This window comes from Acanthopagrus latus, chromosome 21 (assembly GCF_904848185.1).
Source record: "Acanthopagrus latus isolate v.2019 chromosome 21, fAcaLat1.1, whole genome shotgun sequence".
Lineage (NCBI taxonomy): Eukaryota > Metazoa > Chordata > Actinopteri > Spariformes > Sparidae > Acanthopagrus > Acanthopagrus latus.
Window position 1 is genome coordinate 21,929,384 of NC_051059.1, and position 26,791 is coordinate 21,956,174.

At 43.4% G+C, this 26,791-nt stretch overlaps 1 protein-coding gene across 1 annotated transcript in view; it reads right to left on the reverse strand.

Annotated features, from left to right (window-relative positions):
* LOC119011222 (neurocan core protein-like) overlaps positions 1-24,843 on the reverse strand; it is a 47,942-nt gene extending 23,099 nt beyond the window's left edge. The window contains exons 1-7 of the mRNA XM_037084167.1: positions 24,404-24,843; positions 10,686-10,765; positions 5,416-5,610; positions 3,473-3,655; positions 2,767-2,941; positions 1,645-1,772; positions 761-1,045 (exon numbers count right to left, since the gene is read on the reverse strand). Of these exons, the coding sequence (XP_036940062.1) occupies positions 761-1,045; positions 1,645-1,772; positions 2,767-2,941; positions 3,473-3,655; positions 5,416-5,610; positions 10,686-10,758 (1,039 nt within the window). The 5' untranslated portion in view covers positions 10,759-10,765; positions 24,404-24,843. The remainder of the gene's footprint in view (positions 1-760; positions 1,046-1,644; positions 1,773-2,766; positions 2,942-3,472; positions 3,656-5,415; positions 5,611-10,685; positions 10,766-24,403) is intronic.
* Between the last annotated feature and the right edge of the window lie 1,948 nt (positions 24,844-26,791).

The window sequence follows — 26,791 nt, forward strand, 5'->3', positions numbered from 1 at the left end:
CGCTGAAGGATTTGATCAAGTTTGTCTCGAAGCTTTGCACAGGAATTTGCGAATAGCAGTCAACAAATAGAGAACAAAAGTCGAGCGTCTAGATATTGCACTTGAACGCATCGTGTCCTCTCGTTCTCTCTCTCTCCAACTCCTTCTGTCAACCCACAGATCCACAGTTTCACAGATACTTGACGTAAAAGAACAGACAGTAGCTGCATTCTCTCCCAAGGTACCTATAACTTTTCAAGGAACTAAAAGGCTCCTTCAGCCTGTTGTTGTCTAAGTTTCCATCATGGTCTTAAGATTAGTTAAACTTGTCTAACTTTTCTTCTGTATCTCGAAGTATCTGGTTTGTGGCTGCAGATTTTTAAAAAAAAATCGTGGCTGAGATAAAATGCTCCGAGTACTTGTCCAGTGAGAAATGTTCAGCGCTGCAACCACAAAGATCCAGTACTTTCGGAGAGCAGTACCCTCTGAGCAGGGACTTTCTGAAATAATGTCACTGGAACTTAATTTAGATTCTGGTCCCTGTGGTGGAGCAAACTGAGTTCCTCCAAACTTTCCAAGTGCCTGGGGGAAAGTTCCTGTGGTGTAAACGCAACCAATGTGGATCAGAAATTAGCTGCAAATTGCATTTATTGTTACTGTTACAACGTTAATAACATTCAACGCTCCCACAGCAACACCAACACTTCGATAAAAAGGGAGACGGCAGTAATATCATTATGTATCGGTGGTTTTCAGTGGTTTTCCTCTTATTGTACCATACCTCTGTAGCAGTAAGCATCGTACAGCGCTGTGCCGTTGTCAGCAGTAGTGTTAGGTGCGACGGTGCGGACGCCCAGCAGGCTCCCTCCGCATTCAGGGCGAGCCCACGCCACCGGGTAGCGGACGCTGCCATCAGACAACCAGCCCGGGGCGCAGCTGTCCAGGCCGGCCTTCCAGGCCAGATACATCTGCCCCACTGTGGCCAGCTGCCCCCCGAGGGACACGCAGCGGTCTGAGGCTGAGGACAGAGACAGTCTGCCTGGGACGGAGGAGTGAAACACCTCACCTGGAGGAGGAGGAGGAGGAGGAGGAGGAGGAGGAGGAGGAGGTGTCAGATTCTAAGCAAGAGAACACTTGCCTTTAACACAGATTGGTGATATTGTGTTTGTTATTCTCAACAAATGTGTGCATCTCTCAGTACTTTCTAACTTTCCTACCGTGACCATGGCGCTCAGCCTAAAGCCCATCGGTTGCTAATGAAGATAAATCTTTAGATCTTTAAAATGAGGGTGCGAATGTGTAGTTTTTCTTTTTTCTTTTGTAAAACAGCTCGGCACTACAGATTTTAACAAACGTTACTGAAAACGTGTGTAGTTGGTGCATCGTTCAGGACTATTTACAGGCACAGATTAAAGCACTTTTGTAGAGAAAGCAAAGTTTTTGTTTTTTGTTTTTTTTTTTTGTCTTTTTTTTCTGGATCTATTGAAAGTTATAAAAAAATACTTTACAAAAAAGGACAGAACATCACCGACTTGTCCTTTCATGTTGTAACAGAATATGATGCCAAGTGAAGGCCAGAAGCTGTGACAAGTTTTGATGTGTTTTGTGTGCGTGTGTGTGTAAACGTGTGTGTGTGCGTGTGTGTGTGTGTGTGTGTGTTTGTACCATCCAGCTCTTTTGCAAAACAGTACACATCAAACAGCTCTTTCGGGTCCCTCTTCCCATAATTCCTCACTCCGGCGGAGTACTCCTTGTGTCCATAGCAACCAAGCTCTGGCAACTGGACGGAGTAGCTGCGGAGACGACCATGTGGGAGTCATATTGGGAATGAACCTCATTTTTAATAATCACAGGACACAAGCAGCAATGTCAGGTGGAAGTTTCACTCTGTGAACATTATCTCTGCTGACACACGGCAGCGTTTTATGTTCATTAACACTTTAAATGTCATTTATGAATAAAGTCTTGTTTGCATTCTCCTTTTTAAAGGGCGATGGATTAGAATAAATTAAAATACAATTATGAGGAAAAGAAAACAATGGCAGGGAAAAAAAGAAGAACATGAATCTGAAGTGGATGAGGTGACAAAACAGAAGAACAGAACTGAATATTAATTGAGACGGCAGATGATCCAAGACAAGGGAACAAACAGTACAGAAAACAAAGCAAATGGGCTCATATTAGAAAATTAGCAGGTTGAATAACAAAGATAGCAGTCTTCAAAATACATTATTAGAGGATGGGATGATTGGTAATTATGATAATTGCTTAATTGTTGCAGACATTTTGAGAAATAGACTTAATCTCTGGCCTCACTGAGACACCAGTGTCGTGTTTGTACAGTCGATATGAACCCAGGCTAAACTTCTGCAGCTAAGCTAACGAAGAAGAACAAAAGAATTAGCAGCTAGCTTGGCTCCGACCAGCACCTCTAAATCTCTTACTCATTTGTTTAAGCTGTACAAGAACTTAACCATACAGACATGAGAGTATCAATCTACTCATTTAATTCTTGTCAATTCCTGAGAATGTTGAACTATTCCTTTAAGCAAACCTGCCTAAAACCAAACTTAAATTATCAAAATTAAAGCAAATCATTTCACCTATCTTTGGGTTTTTTGGCCAAGGCACTTTGGTCAATCCAATCCCAGATCAATTAACCAGGTAAATAATCTGCAGATTAATTGATAACAAATCTAATGTTTTAAAACAGGACTCAGCTGCACACTAGTGAGCGACACTACAAGCCTGTGACAAGCAGAAGGAAGTCATTGAACGTCTCCTCACCGGACAGTCTGATCATCCAACCAGCCGGCTGCACAGCTGGCAAAGCCGTCATAGTACGCAGCCCACAGCTGGGCCGGTGTCGCCATCTGAGCCGAGTTTTCCTGGCAGGCCCGCTGGGCGTCGGTAAATGAGAGCGCGTAGCGGGCGCTGGGAGTCTGATAGTGAAACACCACACCTACACCGACAGGTTTAAAATCAATAAATCAGCGGGATGTAATCAATAAACATGACATTGTGGCCACAAACAGATCAATCTTGACCTACGCCCTAAATCTCACCAGTGAACACAGAAAAAAAAGCATCATTGGTATTCAGTCCAAACTGCTTAATTAAAAGAATTACACAACATTCAAGTGGCAGACTAGATAACGACAGCGACATGAACAGAGAGCAGCAAGCTACAATGAATTAAGTCAGTCATTATGACACTGATAGGGTGAAACAATATTATTAATGTTTAATTAAATAAAAGAGCTGTAAAGGGCTTGGCAGGTCTCCTGTTTGGAAGCTGCAAGCATCTATCTTGCGTTTCCCACAACAAGCCTGCAACGCAATAAAACCCCAAATCAATTAAGGTAGAAGAAGAACTTTTAAAGTCTCCTCGTGTCGCTGCCGCTCGCTCTCTTCAGTTTCTGCTTGTTTAAATGTTTCCTTCCGGGAGTTGTGGCATTAAAACATTTCTCACGACAGCGGCTGCTGAACTTACCGGAGACCACCAGGGGCACAGTGTCTCTCTCATAGTCGTTACCCCAGACAACCTGACAGTGGTAAGAGCCTGAGTCGTTGGTGCGGAGACTGGAGATCTCCATGGTAGCATTCAGAGGGTTGGCAGCGTATCCTGGCAGCATGACGCGGCCGCTGAAAGCCTTATTCACCTTGATTACATCACCTTTGGCACAGAGAGAGAGGTTTCTTCATTAAAAGTGTCTGTTTGGCATCCTGCTGGCTTTAGATTACTGGATTGGCTGTGAGGCGGGAGCAGCTTTGGGTTTTTCTTCATCTATAAAGCTTTAATACAGATGCTTCCACCTTCTGTTTCATCCCTTTTAACTCGCAACTCGGGAAAAAAAAAAAAAAAAAAAAAAAAAATCATCTGGGGACCAGCTCACAGACGAGGCTGTTGCTTCACAGTCGATAAATCAGAGCTGAATGAAAAAAAAAAAAATGTAATTCTCTGACGTACATGGAATAATATGCAGAATGCTTCATGGCATCTTCATCAGTTTACTGCGAGTCACACTGTGAAAACACTGATAAATTGAACTAATAAACTGGGGTAAAGTATTAAAGTTGATGCATGTAGAGTGCACAATGAAAGCACCTGGTTAAGAAGAACCGAGCTTATGATGTCGCAGCATTTATTTGTCACTTCTTGCTGCATTCCTGTTGGTTGGTCAGTAAATGTAGGATGAAACCGTAGTCGCATTGTGAGATGGTCATTCTGAACATCTGACAGCGGCCATCTTTGAACCTCACGATGCTCTGTGTGACGCAGGACCGCAATTTTGGAGCCACAGTGAAGTACGAGTACAGCTGCACTACTGAAACATTACTCAGTTACAAGTAAAACTACGGCTACTGACATAATACTTGAGTAAAAGTACAATGTGTTAGATTAAGATTAATGCTCAAGGAATCAGTTACTTCCACCTCTGCTGTTTTTTTAGCTGCTGGCTGTTTTGTTTGCGAGCCTTGTTTTGCATCATGACATCGCTGTAAATCAGAGTGTTCCCTCGGCGGTGACTCGAGGTTAAATAAAACTGATGAATAGATGAAGTCGGCAAACAGGTCGGGGGGTAAAGTCTCGGAAATCATATTTTGTCAATCGGCCTCTTACTTTTAGTGGTTTGGTCACTTCCCATGACAGATTTGTGGATGTTACGCAACGATGTAATTTGACAAGGAAAATCTGACATTCATGGTTTGTTTGCTTCTATTTCCAGGCCACTGTCAGTCAATCAAATGTTCTGATGGAGTAGATAAGTGGTGTTTGTTTAGTCAATAACGTCTGATGTTGGAAGAAAAAGATACAACCCAGGTTTTCAGGAACTTTGATCAGTAATTTGATTTAGTTTGAGTGGCTCAGTTTAAAGTAATGGACTGCACACTGACTCCAATAAACTGGCCTATGTTTACAAAAGCCAGCGTACAGTCGCCCGTTGCATCTGAAAACGAGGCTGACGTGAGCAGTGAGACGGAACCAAAACAGTCGTAAACTTCTGGGCCTTCAAACCAAACCAATGAACTGAAACGCACCAAGAGGCCCCCCGATGGATGAATTCTTTTACGTGGCCTTGACTTTGCTAAAACTCCTTCCTCTCAGGGAGGTTTGGAGCGTTTACAAGCCCAGTGAAAGAAAAAAAAAAACCCTCTGCTAAGACAGTTTATCTCATTTTAATTCCACAAGCTGCTGTAGTCAGCTTGTTAAGTTCTCCGGGCCTTCAGATTAAATCATTAAAAACTCTGAGATGATGAGAGCTGCGGAGTCGGGTGATAACAGCTTCTTTCATACACACACTCAAGTCATTTGCAGAGCTAATGTGAAAATATGAATTAGTGCACCTTTAATTGTATTCTCGAGGTACAAATGTTAAATAATGCACGTGTTAAATCAACAGCCAAACGGGATCGTCACGTCTTTTGTTTCACCTTTAGCAGAAAGCACGGTCTCCTCCTGAGGAGCGCCCTGACCGGGCCTGATACGAGTCCACAGGAGGTGAGGAGGCTCGCCGGAGGAGCTGGTCTGGAGGGTGAAGACGCACGGGAGGACGGCTTTGCCTGCCAGCGCTTGCTGTACCGTAGGATGGGTGATCCTACGCATGTTCACGATGGAGGAGGCTGCACCTACAGCGGAGAGGACGAACAACGGGAGAGGACGTAATTAGATCATGCAATTAAATAGGTTGGAGGACATTTTTTCGCTCACAGGGGAAGAAAACAAGGAATCAGCAGATGAATATTTTTGGACGGACGTGAGTAACTCGAGAAAAATGTTGTGCGGTAACCTACAGTGAGCAGCAGAGGAGTTATATGGAAAGTGTAGGCTGTAAAGTTGCCTCTCCTAAAAAGACCTCAGGGATTCATTAGTGATTTCACACTCAAACATCCACAGAACGACTTTTATCATTCCACCAAAGATAGACAGATTTCTAGCTTTATTAATAAAACCTGACAGTGGAGTTATGCAAACACGAACAGGAGGTATGGGAACCGCTTAATTGCAGGGATCACACAACAAGAGATACAAACACGGATCGACAGAAGAGTTATTCAAACACAGTGGCCCCCAGAGAGAAAAATTAAAAAGTGTGACCTTCATCACTTTTCTGATGATGATGCCCTTAAATTCATCAGTAGCTTCAAAATGTGTCTGACTGTTAGATCTCTTTGCAAATCATTCAATGACCGGGCTGCATTATGTGAAGTTTTCCCCTCAATCTGTCAAAAACCAGGGTACATGTGAGTTTTTGGTTTGTAGATAAAACAGTTTCCAGTGCTGAAGTCAGTGAGCGGCGAATGACGTCCAACCCGACAAATCATAAAGCGAGAGACTTTGCTTTTGTAATGAAACATAAATATGCGCGGTGCACCGAGTCAAGGCCTGATGCTTGGATATACAACATGTAATCTTAGTCGGTCGCAGACAGAAGAGTAGCTTCCGTGAGATTTATTTCTTGACCTACACACTTTCTTGACTGTATGGCTGCTTTATCAAATGAGCCTGGATGATCTAAACCTGCATCCAGAGGGAAGGAAGAGTTTGCTGCAAGAGCTGTTGGGTGAAATCATATGTGATTGTTGTGAAATTGTCGGCTAAGACACTGACGCTGTTCAGACGAAGCCGTGCGAGAGAAGAGTGAGATGAGGTTTGACAAGTCAGGTGATTTAATCCATGAGTGACTGTAAGTCTCTGATGAAAAGGGAAAACACATTAAGGGGAGACCAGGCACTCACACTCAATTATATACAACTTAAACAGGCGTGAGAAGACAAACACACATCAGTCATCACAGAGCAGCTCGCAGCCTCCGACTAAATTATTCAAGTTTCTACACATTCCTGTCACTCCTGCCCTTTGTTTTACTCTTTGTCTCCGGCTGCCTCGCAACCTCGTCAGTTTGAAGTTATTCAACAGAGGAGACGTGTTTCGGCGTACAGGCGATGTCACAGACAAGAGTTGGATTCATGTTTGTGCAGATTTGACATCAGCAGTTCGCTCTGTCTGGTTGCCATGACATGCAGGTTCAACGTAACCATGACAACAGGATCACCTGTACAGGCATTATCTTTTCCGACCAACCGATGTGGCCTCATCCTCTGTTCACCTAACGCACCGAGCAAGACTACTGGTGATGTTCTTATTTTTAAGATTTGTTTTCCTGAAACAAGTTGATTTCTTTAAATCAACCTTGTTAACTCGTTTTTTTGAGGATTTGCTAACTTTTAATTGGCAGAATGGTGTCCCTGTCATTTCCCACTCTGCACTCAGAATGCCTGTTTTTTTTTTAAACGTATAACTTGGACGAGCGCGTACAGTCTTCAGAAAGAAGTGCACAGCGCTTCAAGGCACTCAAGTCACACACCACCAACAACTGTAACCGTGAAACTGGATCATATTTTACTGAAGAAAATGTTGTCTTGGTGTCCCTCCCATGTCGTCTCGCTGCTCTGCCTCAACGGTCCGTGATGTACGGAGTTTTCTGATGAACAGATAGCGGTTTCTTTAGCAACAAGCAAAATTAGCTGCTGCTTAGGGATGCCGCTTTTAGCTGGCTAGCTCGGAGCTAGATGACTCAAGTTTACACAGCTAGCACAGGAGGTTTGGACCGCCAGGTTCAGTAGGATTTAGGGCCCCGAGCAGTAAATGCTGGAGGAGGACGGTGCAGGAATGGGCGCCAGATATATCGAGCCGAGCGAACAGGCAACAGAAATGGGCGTTGCAGCCTCTGGGGACATCATGACTAAGGCATAAAGACAGAAGAAGATGCTGATAGAGAATGCTAAATCAAGAAAAAGAGAGCGTGACTGAGCAAAGGGCTGGAGTGGAGTGAAATTAGGATCGGCTTCAGATTGTTGCTGAGAGCTTCGCAATATAAAAGGCTGAAAGACAGACGCCAACGTGGAATTCTTGCTGTTGGACTATCAGCTGGCTACTGTACGGCTAAGTTGTTGCAGTTGCTAATTTATGTAGTTATATTATCATAACATGTGTTCAACTGTCCATATTTGCAACAGTGGTGGAAAAACTGAATTGCGATCCAAAAACAACAAACAAAATACAAATTCTTACATAACGTTGCATTGAAATGTCACTTATTTGCATATAGAGCGACGACAACTGAGTATACAAACTACCATAAGCTCATAAATAATCCGTAGGAAGTCGCGGTTGCTGCTCACTGAATCAAGGAGTAACAAGGCCCGTAAGTTTCAAACAGAACCACGACAAGACATAATTGCAAAGCTTTAATAAGCCCAAAACAAATTTGCTTGGGGATTTTTGCATTTGTTTTCTTTTCCCCTCCTCTCCGCTCAGATTTTTCCCTGTTAGTCAAAGGCAGCAGTTTGTAGAGAACTAAATGAGCATAACAAGAGAAAAATAAGGCCTTATTTGGAATACTGCACATGGTGGAATTGAAAGATTTTCCATCTGCATTTAGATTGGATGCCTTTCACAAGCTGAACCCCCCCCGAGAGCATCTCTCAGTGCTGAAGAACGCCTCCGTCTCCCCCCCCCCCCCCCACCAAAAATCAGACGTAATCACAGAATCACAAATACTAGGGGAAAAAAAAAAAATAAGCAGGAGAGCCAGGACAAGACAGGGAGCTGGAACTAGGGAGGGATAAAGAGGTAAAACCATGGAGGAAAGATGGAGTTGAACAAACCGGAGGGAGGAGATTGAGAGACTTTGGATGACAAGTGTACCCAGTAGCATGGCGGTGACAGATGGGACAAAAGAAAAACAGCCTAGAAAGAGAAAAAGAGGGAGCTGGAAGTGACATGAAAGGACACTATCTATCATTAACAGATGCCATCGTATTCTTGTCAGTCCTCCTCCAGAGTCCAGTGTGCTGCTTGGATCGCAGATGAACTGCGAGGAAGGTTTCGTATTAATATCTCTGAACGTGCAGACTGTGCCGGCTCATTCAATGTGATCATTTTCTGCCAAATATAGTTTCATCATGACGGTTTTTTTTTTTTAATTATTGGCGCCCACAAACATATATTAACTGACACGCTAGCAATAATAAACCGACTACACGTGATAAACTGGAGTGAAATTAAAATGCTGAGCATGAATGTCCACTGCTCACAGTCTCCCTCAGAGGTTTGCTCAGTTGAAACAAATGTTTCTGTCTTTGGTAATCTACAGCGTTCCTCCTGCAAACGATTCAAACCTCCAGAAACATCTACCTGTCTGACGTTTAGTTAAAACGTTTCCGGTCCAAACCAAAATAATTTTAGTAAAAATGTTGAACAGTTTTGACTTTGTGACGTCTACGTTTTGTGTTGCAGAGATATATATATTGAAGTTAGCATGCTAAGTAGCTAGCTCCAACCTGTCCTGGTCCAAATCTCTTTGGTTAGCCGTCTAAACATCAAAACTCCCCCGGGGCACTTCGCTCCCACACTGGACCACTAGCTGCACGGCTATCTGAGCTAGCTACGTTAGCAGAAGTTAGAGGTTACTCATGTGACATGTAGCCTCTATTTGTTTTGAGTATCAATTTGGTGGGTGGCCAATTCTAACATATTCAAACTTTAAAAATCTGTGTTAGATTTCTATCCCAGCATGCTTTAGGTGAGAGGCAGAAAACACCATGCACAGGTTCAGTCAAGGCGCTTTTTACTCATCACATTTCAGCAGTCCGCATTTGAATAAATATAGCAGAGTTTGACATTTTCAGAAATGAAATGCTTCACTTTCCAGCAGAGAGTCAGATGAGGGAAAACATAAATACCACTCTCCTGTTTTTGCTTTATATAAGAAGCTGCAGTTAGCTTAGCATAGCACAGAGACTGGGAACAGGGGGAACAGCTACAGGGCTGCTTGGGGGCATCTTTGTACTGGGGAACTTGGAAATTACAAGTCAAAACTGAAATAATTGCAGGAAAAAATGTTTTAACAGCTTTTAAAACAACTTAAATCTCAAGAGCGTTGCTTTGTCTTCCGCCATCTGCAGATCCTTTTGTTTGGTTTTGGACCCTTGATGGTGCCACAAAAAACAGACAAAAACACGACTGAATGAGAATTTTTACCTCTCTGCTGTCAGAACGTGCTTAAATTTTGGAAATTAGCAATGCAGTTGCTCTTTTTTAATGAAAATCCAGGCTGACCAGCCGCCATCATGCATGCCAATTGCAGGAGAAAGTAATTAAGGAGAGGAGAACTTATCTTTACTACAGGCAGTCAGCGGCGGGCTGCATGTGGGACTTCAAACCTGCGATACTATCCACCAGAGACCCGCGGCTCTGAGACATTTTGTCTTTTTTGTTTCATAATTGTGAATTTTATGCGTAGTTGTAATGGAACAGATGGTTGACTAAACTTGCATAAATGGGTTTGGAGGTGTTCCAGCTCAATCCCACTGAGCATGTCTGCAAACATCCTCAGCATGTCAGCTCTCACCTACAACACTCAAATTAGCACAAGCTTGTCTGGGGTGTTTAGGTCTATAGAAATATTAATCCGGGAACTGATTTCTAACAACTCTGTATTTCTAGTCCAGATACTCTCGTTCTCTTCTTTCCTTTAATCCTTCAGTCCTTCTCTTTTTTCATTTTACTGAGCCCACTTGTGCCCCGATGTTATCTGTAACATTGACTGTTTCTTTCGTAAGATCAGACATTTCTGCACCACAGAGAGATGCAGTCGTTAAAGGAAACAAAGACCGGAGGTGGGCGACACACAACTCACCCAAGCCTAAATAGAGCAGCAGCATCAGAGCGAAGAGGACCTGTCGCCCAGCTGCACACGGAGCGAGCAACATCCTGGACCTGCAGAGAGAAGAAGAAGAAGAAGAAGAAGAAGAAGAAGAAGAAGAAGAAAGAAAACAGAGTCAGATGTAAGTAGGGCAAGAAATTCAAGGGAAAAATACCTGTATGAATCACAGTTGTATATGCAGAAAAACATTTTCACATGTCGTAGATTTTATACACAAGAATACAAGACACATCCAGACGTTACAATCTCTGTTTTTTTACAAACTAGCAAGTATCTGACCACATGTGATTGTGATTTACCAGCTCACGTTTGTGTTTCGCGTGCCGCCTTCGCACAGGATAAGCAAAGTATCCATTTCAAACGTAATAACCGACATTACCTCCTGGATATGATGTTCGAGGCTCCGTTTGGCATTAACTTTCAGAGGTAAAATGCTTTTCTTCAGCAGATGGACGATCAGTATAGTTTATGTTTTTTTTCGCCTCCTTTCTGCACATGTAACAGGCATAAATACACATTCGCAGCTCATTCAGATCAATTTACAGTGACAGTGCTTTGCGTATCGAGCTTTCTCTCTCATCACTTCTAAACGTTGATACAGCCGATCTCAGAAAAAAGATACAACCTCAAATCACTGACATGTAGACGGGCACGGTGCATATATCATCACATGACCTCTGTGTTTGCCGATAACTGGTTGGTAATATGCAGCGGACAGGATTAAGATCAGTATGTCTGCATCTCGCCGTGTTGGTGTTGTTCCTAGAACATCGCAGCCATTGTTGTTCTGGGACCATTGTTTCAACTCACAAAACACCAACCAAAATAGCATCTGGAGCAAGCGGCTGTGGCTCATTGTGTTAAGTATAGGCCTCTCATTCAGGAGACTGGGGCTCATTTCCTGATTGGAACACGTTATTATACTGTTCGGTCATTGCTTTCCATTTCTGTCACTGTCCGTTAGGTTTAGGAAAACACTGTTTGAGTTAAATTCACCCTCTCCGAAACGTTTAACATGTCACTCCTCCCATGTGCAGGTATTTTCCTCTGAGTCGCTACACCGTGACATTAAAAACATTTGATTGGTCAGCGTCAGTGACGGTCCTGGAGCAACATTGATTATGATATATGATGATCTCCATCTGTCTGGACCTCCTCCCTGTTCTCACTCTTTACACGACGCTCAGCAGTGCATCCTCATGCACACCTGTACTTTCACGCTTCTGCGAGTTAAAACACGATACTGACAGAATCCTCCAGTGGATCAACAAGTGTTATTACAAGTTTCGGCGTGAGACTGTGCTGCTCCACCTTCACCCGTATATTATCACCATGAAGCACTTCTTCATCAACACTCACGCAATAAGATGACACATCTGTGCATGCAGTTGTCTCCCAGAGCATTAAAATGCTTTGTCCCTGTGAAGACAAACTAAAATAAATGAATCTGTGACAGCAGCATAGGTTTTGTCTTGAATCAGATCTAAGAGATGTTGTCCATTAGGATGAAACGAAGCCTCCATGTTATAACTCGCTGACATTGATGTGAGAGAGCGTGTGTGAATAGCTGAATCAGAGGCAAATTGAGCTGCACTCCGGATAAAAGTGCGACATAAATGCGGGTCACATTTACAATCAGGAGAAACAGTTCAGTGATTTCCATGTTTCAATAGATGAAGTGCAGCTCGCTCCTGTGGAAAAAAAAAAGAAAAAAAAGCTCCACAGCTGTTCGAGTTTATAAAACCTTTTTCAAAGCTAATTAAACTAAACTTAAATCCACAACTGTCGTAACAAAAACAAAGCTGTGTTTTCTGGTTACTGAAAGCTAAAAATTGGAGCTATAGATCTGACATCTGATGGAAGTGAAACTGTAAGTTAGTACTTCCCTTCTTTAAGTCTGTTGGCGATGTTCACACACACACACACACATCTGAATACATATCACTCATCATGACGAGCTGTCTGCCATCAAAGCAGCTTTCACAGGTTGAGCTAACTGGCATCTGTGAAGAAATCACAGGCGTGAAAGCAGCAGCATGAAATCTTACCGACACAAAAACTAAAGCTGACCGTCACAATGATAATCAATCAGGCAAAAGATTCATATTTTCTTCTGTTTTTCCATCATAAAATGTTGTTGCCATGACTTCCCTGCACAGCGGCCACCGAAAAAATACACCAAATGCCCTCAAATGGCCTTGAAAGCGAATCCTTGAAAAGACAATCTCGGGCAAATGAGGTGATTTAGTGTCATGCACACAGTGTCACAGACAAGGACAGCCAACGATAATAACCATTTTATTTATTGGCATTATAATGTGATAATAAATAAACAATACTGCCTCTGTAAGGGCACTTTTAGACCCAGACAGGAGCTTCTATTGAATGCTTTCCATTTAGCAGATGCCTTTTTTGTCCACACTGATTTATAATTCTCCAACAAAAGCCAATCAATCAACCGAGCTACAACTTCTGATATAACCAATACCGACACCGTTTATCCAGAACCTGTCTCATACCTGGTTAAAAACCGGACCTTCAGACACACAAAGTCTAAATCTAAGGGAAGGAAACTTGTCGTGTACTGCAGTGAAGAAGTAACTCTGGTGCATTCTTACTGCACAACATAGAGGAAATCCTACCACACATCAGAAATGAGCTGCTGACTTTGCCAGAGGATTTGGCGCCGGGCCTGAAGCTTCTCAGCTCGATGGAGAGTCGGCTGAAACAGAGCTTTATTGCCCTGTACTGGTACGAAATGGAGATGAAGGGGGAGATTGTGCCATTTGGCGCAAAAACACGTATTTGATTTGATTATAAGGTGAGTTAAGAAACGTGAATAACGCTAAATTATTCATGTTCTCCTGAGCTTTTTCATACACCGGCATCCCCACCAGACGCTCGCTCCTAAAGCATTTGAAATAGTTCAGACAGAAATTAGCCCGGCATGTTTGGACTGCCCAGACTGCAGTTATATAAAGTAAATAATTTATCCAGGAAAGCAAAAGACCTCTTTGCATACACCAAGGTAACAGCGACTCATGCCAACAGCATCCCTGATTCTCAGAAAGAAGATTATGCAACACCAGTTAAACCCTTTATAAATTATGGGAATAATGGTCGCTCTCTTCTCCGACCATGTGAACGCTCGGTTAAACCTTCAAACTGGAGCGTGTGAGGCGAAGAAAAACATTCCTCTCAGATAGGAAAAGCTCTCAGTGACACCTGCCAAACTATACTGTCATTAAACAACAATTTGTTGAGCAGGTTTTTTTTTTTCTTCTTCTTTTTTTTTTTTTCTTAATGCTGGGGAACCGAGTTGGCCTCTGGACTCTTGAGAAAGTGGATTCTGGTGGGGGTGAGACCCTGCTGTGCCACACACTTTGAGGAATCCCATCTCTAAAGGTGGGTTAGGACCCTGTGATGGGCTGTGACAGATTGGGGTCGAGCCGTTGGGACTCTTTGCATGTTGGAGGCATCGGTGGAGCTAGCTGGGTGGGTGACAAGAGATTTCTTAAGGCTTGGAGAGGGTCATGACACCGAGGAGTTTGCCCAGTCTTGTAAGCGGAGAGCATTAGAGAGTGTTGTATTGGAGGGCCTGGGACTGGCAGGGGCCCAACAGCCACTATCCGCAGCAGCAGAATACAGAGTGCAGCCTGTGGACATCTCTATGAATGCTACACAACATACAACACTGTGTGCCTATAGACAGCCACCTTTCAAAGATTTACCAGGCAGGATTTACAACATACAGTGCTCCGGCCATCCAATCAACACCAGCTGCATACTAACCAGTCCCACCTTTTGTTAGGGAGGAGACATCAGATGTCATGAACGCCTCCCTCTAAATCGACCCTCTTTGCTTTCACAGGCACAGTTGTGTCCTGAAGAGAAAAGAGCCAGAAGTCTCTAAAATGCTTCAGTGGACTTCAATGCCGATGTCCGTCCGACACATTTTCACGATGTTGTCTGAATAGGACGCATTCTTAGGTCATTGTGAGAGCCGGCGAGCGGAGTGACAGAGATCCAAAGAGAGCTAACAGACGAGGCTGGCAGACCTACATTACAGCTCAGCACTAAGCTGTCAATCTGTTGAAGCAGGAGACCAACTGGCCTCATGATCATCGTGACGCAGGCAAGACGGGCCCCTCGACCCAAATCTCCTTCAGTTCTGCAGTCGGTGGGAAAATTGCTTGAAGGAAAAACATGAAAAAGATGAAAAAGATGTCACGTCAGCTGCTGTTCAGGGTAAAGGATAAATCATGTCTGGGAGCTCAGCATGACAGCATGAGTTCAGCTTTATGCCACCAATGCCACCATCATGCTACTTTATGTGTGTGTGTGTGTATGTGTGTGTATGTATTACTTACATTGTGGGAACTATAATCTGTTTATGCATTTACTTTGTAGGGACCCATATAACTAAAGCCCCCATAATGACAATCATAAAATGTTACTGGGAAGGCTTTTGACAAGCAACACAAAGGTTTAGCTCAGTTTTTTAAATACAAACACACTGCGGGGGCCTACATATCTTATGAGGACCTGATGCTGGTCCTCATAAGATATGTATGTCCCCACAGATATGTCAGTTTAAGTTTAAGGGAAGGGAAAGGGTTAGTAGTGCTTATGGTTCAGGTACATAATGAATGTAAGTTTATATTTATATTTATATAGTGTCCCCAGAAGAGATGGAAACATAAATGTGTGTGTGTGTGTGTGTGTGTGTGTGTGTGTGTGTGTGTGAGTAAGTGGGTGTGTGAGTGAGTGTTCACAGACCGCAAAGGTTTACTTAATCAGGCCAGGTTGGGTCCCATGTTGATACACACAGGCACACACACACACACACACACACACACACACACACACACACACAAACACACACACACTCTATAATATAGCACAGCTACTGTAAAGCCCCACATCAAACCCCAGCCGCTGCACAAGGTAGGTCAGTGAATCTCACCTCCTTCTGCCTGATGAACACAAAGCGTTTACACAAACATATAGGCTACACGCACTGAAACACACACGCACACGCCTGCAGCTGGCATCTCTGTTAGACAACAAGTAGATTTCACTTGACCCACATTACGCATGTTTGCAAAGATAACGGAGGCGGATACTTAAAAATCAGGATAATTTTGAAAGAATTTGGTCCTGGATTTCAGACAGAAGGAGACAAAATCGGATTCTCACTTTTAACAGGCAGCTGTCGATTCGACCTGCTGATAACGACTTTTATCAGCTAACTTTATAGCTTGCTAGCTATTAAACACTTGGGGGAAACTCATTCTCCAGCTGACTTCTTAATGTTTCCATCAGACTCATTTATATGAAAACGCTCCAACGCCTTTGATGCCTGCAGTTTAAACACGTTATGATAATTTTGCGTGATAAGGCTACATTTCGTAGGAAACCATCTGAATCCAAACAAACAAACAAACAAACAAACAAACAAACAGGAATAAATGAGCAGCAAATTCTAGCATATTACAGGTTACAGCTAGTTAGCCTGAGCACTATAGAACAGCATTACATATGACATTTATTATAAAATAATGCTGTTTGGAAACCAACTATAGAAACACAATGCAGTGTTTTAGCTAATTTATGTTTTGTTGTTTGTATTTTCATTCCATATGTTTTGTCTGGATTTGGGAAATGTGGTGCAATCTCATTCATTCGTTCATTCATCACAAATTTATAGCTGGAGTTGTGTGAACAATGCAGAACAGGGCTGCGAATGTTAGCCTAAACTCTGAAATAGCGGGCTAGCATTTTGATTTTGACACATTTAATATGTCTGTCCTGAAACATTTAACCCCACAAAATAATGCAGTTAGTTAGTTTCTCATGATGTATTTACTCATTGTTTACTGTAAGCGGTAGGTAAGCTAGTTAGCCCAGCATGCTAACATTTTCGACATCACGGTCAATCCATCTTTCATAATTTTGCTTTGTGCCTTCAGCTTTGGTGAGTCCAAAACTCTCAGGATCTCGTGTCTATGCAATATTTGGGCTTTTTATAGTAATATATGAAAATCATGATGTTATTTTTCTGCTTGGCATCATACAGAATATTGTTCTCCACCCAACAGAGAAGAGCTCGAGCTTCTGTCCCTCAGGGAATTTAGTTTCTAACCGTGGAACCATCCAAGAGTTTATTTTGCATTTTACAAGAAGTCACAAAACCTTTCATGGGCAACAGCATGATGACAAGAATAAGCAGCAGAATTATAGCCTAAAAATATAACATAACAGGAGAAGACTTCAGATAAATCTGTACAATTAGATCGGGATGGAAACAGAGCCAGTTTTACAGTAAAGAGTCAAACTGTCAATCTTGTTTCCACCCCAGTGGGACCTGACACGAGAAGGTGATTCCTCGCTTTCCATTTTTTCTTTAATCATGTCTCACAAAAACTATTACCTCCAGAGAGCCGGCGCGGTGAACAGCAGAATAACAGCTCCAGATGAGTGACAGACAAAGTGGTGAGCTGGGAGAGGAAGAAGATGAAGGAAGAGGAATGAAAGGAAGGTCATTTTATCAGCATCGTGACAATACTACACCGCTGTGATGAAAGCTCTTCAGAGGAGCCGCGCTGGATGCTCTGTAATTCTTTTAATTTGCTGTTTGCGGGGAAAAAGGCTGAAGCCTCCCTGAATAGATTTGTGGCTGAAATTCGATCTCCTGTGTGGTCACACAAGAGCATGTTATATGAATGAATTGTGAAGAAGGAAGAATGCACAGTGGTAGTATCTTGCAGTGCTGATTCGATGCCATAAAAGAGCACATGGGCATTTATTGCTCTACAAATTAAAAAACACAGGCTTTATCAGGTATTCACTTCCTTCTCTTTGTGCATCACACTAACACACATGCACCCTTTGTGTCTGTGTGGTGACTAATCACACTCAAAGCAACTAATGACTCATGCAGCTCTGGCCCTGGATTGGGATGGAGAGAGGCGCTCTCTCTGGAGAAAAAAAAAAAAAGCTGGTGGTCCGTCCGATTCAAGATTACACACTCCTTCCTCTCACACTGACACCATTGATCTCGCTGGGCACGGGGACAGAGGTTATTTAAACCGGCTCGATAAGGCCTTCAGGAGGAGCCAAGCCGGGATTTGGCTGGATCTGTGTGCTGCAAAATGCAGAGAGGAGGCAATTTAGATCACTCTGAAAGGATCCGATGATGGACAAGCTAGGTGGAAAAAAGACACTTGAGTTTGGAGCACCACTAAGTAGTTTATAGGTAGCTCGAACTTCTCTGTATTTATTTGTAATTATTCAGTACTGAACAAGCCCCCCCGAGTGGAAATATGCTGCCATGTTTAATGCATGCATCACCAATTTGTGCATACCTGTGAGAGATTGACAGCTCTTGTAACATCCATCTGTTTTCCAACTTCCTGTCGAGCTGTGAAGCTGCACTCGACAGACCTGCAGCAGATGAGCACAGATATGCTCATTTTCTCTCCCCACCTCGTCACGCTCAGCTTCTCTCTGGCACCGTCGTTCCCGCCGTGTTTTTTGCCGTGTACGTTCACGAGCACGAGGTGTACGCCCGACTGTACGATTCGGAATACGCCATTCAACCGCGATTCGGACGAAGAAATCGATCTGCGTTCATTTGATTAACGGAGTAGCGTGGCAGCTTTTAGAGGAAAGAGAAACCAGAGAGTGCCAAGCGGCGGAATCAATCATCGCTCATTTCTGTAATGCATCAAAAAAGGGGATCAAATCACACCAACACCAAATTGATTTGTTTCCCCCCTGAACCTTTTACTGGGAGAGGACAGATGTTCTCATTTTTACTTGAGGGACTTCAGGGACAAAATCCATTCTGATTCATTTTGTGTAAAAATTCTAGAAATCTGTAAATAGTGAGAGGAATCTGGACGTAGGTGTCCTTGGAGGGATTTTGTCCTGATGGCTCTAAGGTGCTCCACTTCTGCCAGTGAAAAAGAAAATGTGTTAAAAGACTAAAACACTTTGGAAAGTTTGTAACACAAACTTTTGAGATATTACTATTTTGAGTTATTTAACCAAACAATGTTATATAATGTCCCAGAATTCTTACTTATTACTTAAAATATCATAATTCTGATGAAGCATTTCCTACTTTTGAGTACTTTTTCTTTTTATCTAATCATATTCATTGTTCTGAAATTTCGTGCAGGAATGTTCAAATCCATCCATTTTAAACCTGCATGTTATCATCAGTGTGCTCACAAATGGTAGCTAATTTACACATCCAGCAGACGCAGAGAAACATTAGCATTCATTTGTAATCATGTTTCCGGCCACCTGGCAAATATAAATCTAATATTCAGTGCGCTTTGAGCTCTGTTTCTGGACTCCAACAATTCCTGAGGGAAATATGAGGCTGCTTCACTCCTAAACACTCAGCTATGTTAGTCGTTAGTGAGGCTGCTAGTCGCTAACTTTCTCTCTCTGTCGTCTGGTGCTGGAAAGGTAGAATAGAGTAGGTCTTCAGAGCCTTTTCACTGGAAAAGACAACGGCCTGCTGGCTGAACCAAAACAGTGAAGTCGTGGGCTTGGAAATCAAAACAAAGCTGAAAGATGCTAAAATGTTATCAATGCTGAAATGTTGGCTCACGTTATAATTCAGCACCGTCACCCCCCAAAAAATGTCTAAAACCCAAAAGGTCCGAACCCAAAGGTTGACAGTTTAGTTAAGCTGCTTTGATTAATCAATAAGTTGTTCACTATGAAATTCATCATCAACTATTACGACAATTGATTGATCATTTAGAGTTATTTCTTAAGAAACAAATGTCAAAATTGGCCTCTTGAAGGGGATTATTTCCGGTTTGTTTTTTTTATGACACTAAACTGAATATCTTTGGGTTTTTCATTTTCTGACTTCTTATACATCCAACAACTAACCAATTATTCAAAAACAAATCAACAGATCAATCAATCAATCAATCAATCAATCAAAAAACTAGAGAATAATCACATTAAAGAACCTGGAATCAGAGAATATTGGCTTTCTTTATCTTGAGAATCACTCAAGCCGATTAATTTATTATGAAAACAGGCAATTAATCCAATAGTCAACAACCAATCAGTGTTGCAGCTCTAATGAATCAGATCCATTGAGGAGTATGAGGTTCAAATGTATTGGAGGTCGAATATTTGTTTAAGTATACAACAGTATTGAAGAGTATAATGATTTTAGAGTCAGAGGTCAGATTTATATATATAGCTAAGTAGCCACAACCGGCTGTGACTAAAAGACACCAGAGGTCAGAGGGGAAGGTTCACAGAGTCAATAAAGGATCAGGTGCACGAGAAGCAGCTATCATCTTGAGTATATTAGTCTGTGGCTACACACACACACACACACACACACACATGGGCCACCACAGAACAACCACATTTTCATCCACAGGGAGAGGTGGTCAGAGAGAAAACGAGTGAAATGTAGCAACGGATATAAACACAGACATGCTGTCGGGACTCCATCCAAGAATTTCTCATCTTTAATGATGTGCTGAGTCTGTGGAATATCAACTAAGTGAGGGAGAGGGAGGGAAAAAAAAAAAAAAAGGCACCGTGTCTGTCCTTCAAGTGTTAATGACCGATGCCAAATCTCCTGATTCTCGCATCAGCTGTTAACAAGACAGAAATGCTGATTGCACATATGTGAAACATTAATGACACCATCATCAAAAGTAACACAACGGCAATCTGAGAGAGACTAATCATTCTAATCTCTCGGTGGCAGATGCTGATGAAACTTTGGTGCGCGGCCTTGAACGGCTTCTTCTTCTCCTCGTGAAGCCTCAGTGATATTTGTCTCCCACCGGTCTCTACCTTCGAGGAGAGCCCCCTGGCCAAAGACAAAGAGAGGGACCTTTCTCTTTGTGTGGCTGAGCCGTTCAGCTGTGGTCTCATCTACGCTCGTAACGATTGGCCTGGTGGGCTGTTTAGTCCCTCCCAGGCTAAACACTGAAGTTGATTGATGGATCGGTTTGTCCAATCCCTTTTGGGGTTTTTTTTGGGGGGGGGGGTAGCTGCACTGGGGGGGCTCACTCGGCGCTGAGAGGGGTTTTCAATATTCCGGGGAGAGACATTTCGACGTCACCTCCACATCCAGCAGCTCAAAACACAACTGCTCTCTGATTTCTTATTTTTTTTTCTTTCTGTTTGACAAATGTGTGTGGTTGGCTCACCGGGCTCTGAGATTTGGGAGCTGTCCAGTGCTGAAAACGTGGGTCCGTTTGAGCTCCAGTCACTGCGAGGTCCTTGTTAGTCTGAAAGCCCCCCCCCCCTTTTTTTTTCCCCCTTCTGGCTGTGAACGGAGCGCAAAGTTCACAGAGGTCATAAAATTCCCACTTATGTTTTCTAAGTCTTGTTCACATTTACATCTGCTGCTTATGAACAAAAAAGAAGTCTAATGCATCTGCTGCATCGTTCAAACAGACCCAGGTCCAAACCAAGTCATGGCACAGAACCATAAAGAACGGCGAGCCTGCAGCCGACTCACAGACGAAGCTGATCTTGGTCGTCGGCCATAAGCGAGCGCCGGTACCATTTGCATTTAAATGACGCTATTCTGTTAGCTATTAGCGCCGTATTAGTGTGGAATAGATCCCATAATCACATAAGCGACATATATGAGTGGGCACTTTGGTACCACAGAGAATATTATCAAAACCCTGACTGAGAATTACCTCTGGCTCCTACAGAAAGTACACCATCAGCAGGACTGACAGTATGAAATCCATTCATAGCAGAAAAACTGGAGAATAATCTGCTCATTTATGACCAGCGGGGCAAAAATTATCTCCTTCATTTCATCTCATTCGGAAGAATTACAGCCCCACAGTGCTCCAGGGCTTCATTCTTCATCATCGATTGATCTGCAGATTATTTTCTCAGTCTGTAAAATGTCAAAAAAAAAAAAAAGCGTCACGTTTGAGAAGCTGCCAGCAAATGTTTCTCCATCTTTGCTCGACAATTACCCTGATAAATATCAAAACGGTTGCTAATGAATTCTCTGGCCAATCTCCAGAATTGACAAATCTGCAGATTATTTTAGTCGTTTATCTGATTTGAAGTTTGGTCTTCTGTGTAAATGCTCTAAAACTCTGAAAAGTTTTATCATTGCTTTGTCTTGTCTAACCAAAACTAAAGAAAAGTAAAAAAGAAAACCTTCACATTAGTTGTAAAATGACTCTTAGAATGTAAAATCCTCATCATGTTGCTTGATTTGATTAACCAAACCTAAAAGTCATTAGATTTACTGTCAAATAAGATGCATAACAAAGAATGACAAGGTGATGTTTGTCGATCGATTAATCTACATATCTGCAGATTATTTTACTAATTTGACTGGTTTGGTCTCTAAAATTGTGAAAAACCTCATTGAATTACATGACTTGTCCAACAAAACCTGAAAATAATCAGTAAACTATCAAATCAAAAGGGCATGTTTGACATGTTATGCCAGTTTTGTGTCATTTTCCTCATTTAACTGGTTGGGTGTGTTTAATAAAATGCTCTTAAATTATTGAAAACCTCATTTAATTGCTTGATTTGTTCAGTAGAACCTGAAGAAAATCAGTTTGCTCTCAGAAATCTTCACAATTAGGAAGCGACACAGAGGAACGTTCCTTTGTATGCTGACGACATCTGCATCTGATTGTTTCTCTCGCTGTCTGGTGTGTAAAATGCTCTAAAACCGTTGAAAATCCTCATTTAATTGCTCGATTTGTTCAACAGAACCTGAAGACTATCGGTTTACAATCCGATAACTTCACGATTACAACGAGAAAACAACGACACGTTCTCTGCCGATTGACTATCCGATCAATCGGCTCATGGTATCACCGCCTCCACGGTCGGTCATCTGTCTGAAAGCCTCTCGCGTTTTCTCCTCTCCCGTCTTCTGCCGGTGCAAAGTGACTCCTCGGATTGCAGACGGCTCCGAGCCAGACGTGATAAACAATACTGAGGCTGATTGAGTGCAGAGTGTGCGGCAACAGACAGCGAGGCAGCTGAACCGAGCTGCTACTCTATTTTAGAATTAGACCTTGTTCTTCCCCACAACACCGCTCTCTGATCCCTCTGCTCTGTGCGACTGCGTTCATCTACATGCACACAACAAACACACAAACATGCACACTACTGTATGCTCATGGTTGCCCTTTTTTTTTTTTTCTTTTTTTCCCAGACACACATCCGGACAGGATGAAAAATGCATGCTGTAAACTTTCAGCTGTGTCTCTTAGCCTCGTTCCTCACTATTCTCCCTCCTCCTCCTCCTGCTCCTCCTCCTGCTCCTGCTCCTCATCCCGACAGGCTCCACTTCTCTCTCTTATCTCTCACACACATTTCTCTATGGCGTGACGTTGCCTGGTTAACCTCTTGAAGCTTTATGGCGGTGACACACAGCTGGTGGCGAGCGCTCTAACAAGGCCAAAGAAGAAAAGACTTGGACTCCTCCAGACTGGGGCGCTGAATGGGAAACAGAGCGGGCTTTATTGAGCTGCAGGGGCTTTTCATATTCTCAGACAATACAGCTCGTTTGTCAAGGTGACCCAAAGTGTTCTCCTCGCTCCGTCACCGTGATTTGTACATGCCGGCGTTTGTTTACAGAGCAAGGGGCCCGCTCATCAATGTGAGACTTCGCAGGATGTTTGGCTCCGGGGGCGATCACTCATTTTTTTTTTGTGTGTGGTTTTTTTTTTTTTGGCTTCATTTGGCCGCTATTTCTTTTTTCCCCGTGTCATTTTTCATTTCGGTAAGTAGTTTACAAAAAAACAACAGAGGCATGAGGCACTTTAATGTCAAGATGAATCACACACACACACACACACACAGCCAAGCTTTCTGTAGGTGTGTCTGTGTCGTTTGATGTCATGCCCAGGTGACAAACCAACCAACCAACAGAAGATGTGATTTTTTTTGGCAGTTGTTCAGCACATGTGGTTCAGACTCTGATTTACATAATAGATTTCACAAACACCTGTTCAAGTGTTCAGATCTGCCTCCACAATTGCATCAGTCAACAGCAGGCACCCTCCTCCCCTCTTTTGATTTCTACTAATGGTGTCACTTCACCTGTGAAAGGGAGGATGGCTGCAAAAAGCATAAAGTTCTCATGAAGACAGGATCTCCTGAGAGGAGCCATGTTAACAAGGTTAGTTGGTGAGTTGATGATTTATGCATGCACCCCCACCACCACCTACACGCCTCGTAAATATAGACCAATATTAAAAGCTTTTGACCTGTAAATAATTTAAGATATCCCGGACTGGAGCGATTTGTGTGCGAGTCTGTCTGTGATCGTGCGAGAGGTGAAGGCGTTGATTTGCTCCGCAGGAAACACTCACACTTAAATATGCACACGTTAGAATGATGGCAGTGTTGGAGATAACTCCTTTAAAATTCAACAATGTGCATGCTCCGTCTAAAGTGCATTTTCTTATTTTCTTTTTTTTTTAAATGTCATAACCAGTAAACACACACACACACACACACACACACACACACACACACACACACACACACACACACACTTCCTCCTCCAGCAGCTGGCTGAGCGCCTCCAGCCACCCGGTCACTTGAGATGTCACACACTGACCGGATGGTTTCATAAAAGCATGCGTGTGTGGAAGCAAACATCCCCGCTCTCTTTCTCTTTTTCTTACCTTTCTTTGTTTTTTTTTTCCCCCTCGACAAAACGAGCTGCGTCTCGGGAAGCTGCAATCCTCAGGAATGTGAAGGGAATTTAAAAAAAAAACAACAAAAAAACAACAACCTTAGCGCCTCCGTGCAGGTGCTCTCCAAAAAAAAAAAAAAAAAAAAAAGGAAGAAGAAGAAGAAGAAGGAGCTCCCACAGGGTGCAGAAACGACGAAACAGGGGTGAAACAGCACTTTGCAGAGGCAGACCCGGGGTGCGTGTGTGTGCACAAGCGCTCTGCGTCTTGGACTTTTCCGCTCCTTCTCCTCCTCCTCCTCCTCCTCCTCCTTCTTCTTCTGCTTCTGCTTCTGCTTCTTCTTCAGCGGTATCCTCTCTCTCCTCACTGAGCAGCAGCAGCAGCCTCTATGCGCCGTGCATCCTCACCTCACACTGATATCGGAGGAGGTGCGCACTCTCTCTCTCTCTCTCTCTCTCTCTCTCTCTCTCTCTCTCACACACACACACACACACGCACGCACGCACGCACGCACACACACGTATCCACAGCAAGGTGCTCCCCCCTCTGCGCCGGCAGCTCCGTTGAGGGAGAGAGGGGAGATCAGTTTGAACAAAGAGGCAAGCGGTGACAGGCAGACGGCTCCAGCGCCCCCATTCAGAGAGAGAGGGTGGAGGTGGTGGAGGGGGGGAGGGAGGAGGGAGGAGGGGGTGTAGGAGAGAGAGAGAGAGAGAGAGAGAAGGGGGGTGCACTTTATGTGACCATAATCCGATCCCTACATAAACCTCAAAGGTTGATCCGATGTCTGTGAATCAAATTAAAATGTACCCATGAGCTTACAGCCACAGTCTGACCCTCATATCCCCCTCATGTCACCACCCTCACACCAACACACCTCCACCTGTGCCCGCCCCCCCCCCATTACCTTCCCTCCTAATGAGACAAAAACAAAAAAAAAAGAATCAGACCATATGCATCCAATTAACATGAGCCAGCGTAACATTTGACAGGTGGGAGAGAACTGTAAGGACTTGCTGAGTGAAAGCAACCGCCAGCAGGCTCATCGCTGCAGCGAGGGGTCAATACAGACCAAACAGCATCAGTCTTCATTCGCGCGCTGTAAAGAAAAAAGTGTGTCCGTTGCTGCTGGAAGCGCCGGCCGAGCGCAGGTTCAGCTCCTACACTGATGAATGATAACGTGAGAGTAGGAGCAGCAGACTCTTTGTTATTCATCATCCTGTAGGTCTGCAGTCTGTTGCTTCGTGCTCAAGATGGTCCTGAATTATGCATCTTCCCCCTGTGTGATGGAGGCAGGAGTTTGGAATCCTAATAGAGCCACTCATCACGATAATCACATGAGCGGCTGGGAAAAAAAAAAAGAAAAAAGAAGTCTTCAGCCAGGGAGAACAGTTTTTCGTTTAACTCGGTCAGATGGTTCCTTCACGTGGAGACAGGACGTCTCGCAGGGAGCTGGAGAGGAAATGAAGGCGAACTTTTATTGTATGTGCGGACGTAAAAAAGTTTTAAAGGGATCTGTGGGACTTCTGTGTCGGACGGCGGCCCTGAAGGACAAAACACAACAACATTTCAGTTTAAGGAGAAGGAGGGACTACGAAACCAAAGACCCTGTTTTGTGAAAGGTTGTTGCAGTGCTTCAACACGTATCATCAGTGTTGTTACTTGATATTTGCCGACTCCATCCGTAACGTAACGTCAGCTGCTGTTGCTCTCTGTTAGCGGAGCGACAGTCACATCTTCTGATCTGTCCTTCACAAAGAAATCCACAGTCCAACATTAAACAACTTGACTCGTCCACGGGCTTGAATTGGCAAAACGAGTAGAGGCGATTTCTCATATCAAACCGCTCACATATGGCCAATAAAAAAGTGATGAATGCAAGTGAATTGCTACAAATTCTAACACAGAGCCGCTTGATATTGGAATCAAAGCCAGAGAGAGCACTTCTCTCAAACCTGCATCGCTTTTCTGTCAAATTCTGGTTCAGATCTCAACTGAATTTTGAGCAAAGATGCACAAGAAAACCAGAATAGTATAAATACGGGGGTGTTTTCAACATGTTCAGGTGAGCGACTCCCTGAGGCCACTGCAGTAAAACTTTCAGAGTTTAGTGATTCTGCACCTCCCTCTGCTCCTCCTCCTCCTCTTCCTCCTCCTCCTCCTCCTCCTGTTGTGTTCTGGGGGAATCAGAGATGCAGTAAGAGCCGGATGAATCCCCCACTGCCCTGTTTGTCTCTGTTTTCCCCTTCGCTCTCGCAGCATGGATGAGGGCCCGGCCAACAAACTTGTCTGTAAACGTGTCTGCGTGTGAAACAAACAGGCAGACTGGATCAGCAGCATCAGTGTTCGGCCTCATCCGCTGCTGGCGCTGCTGATCCAAAA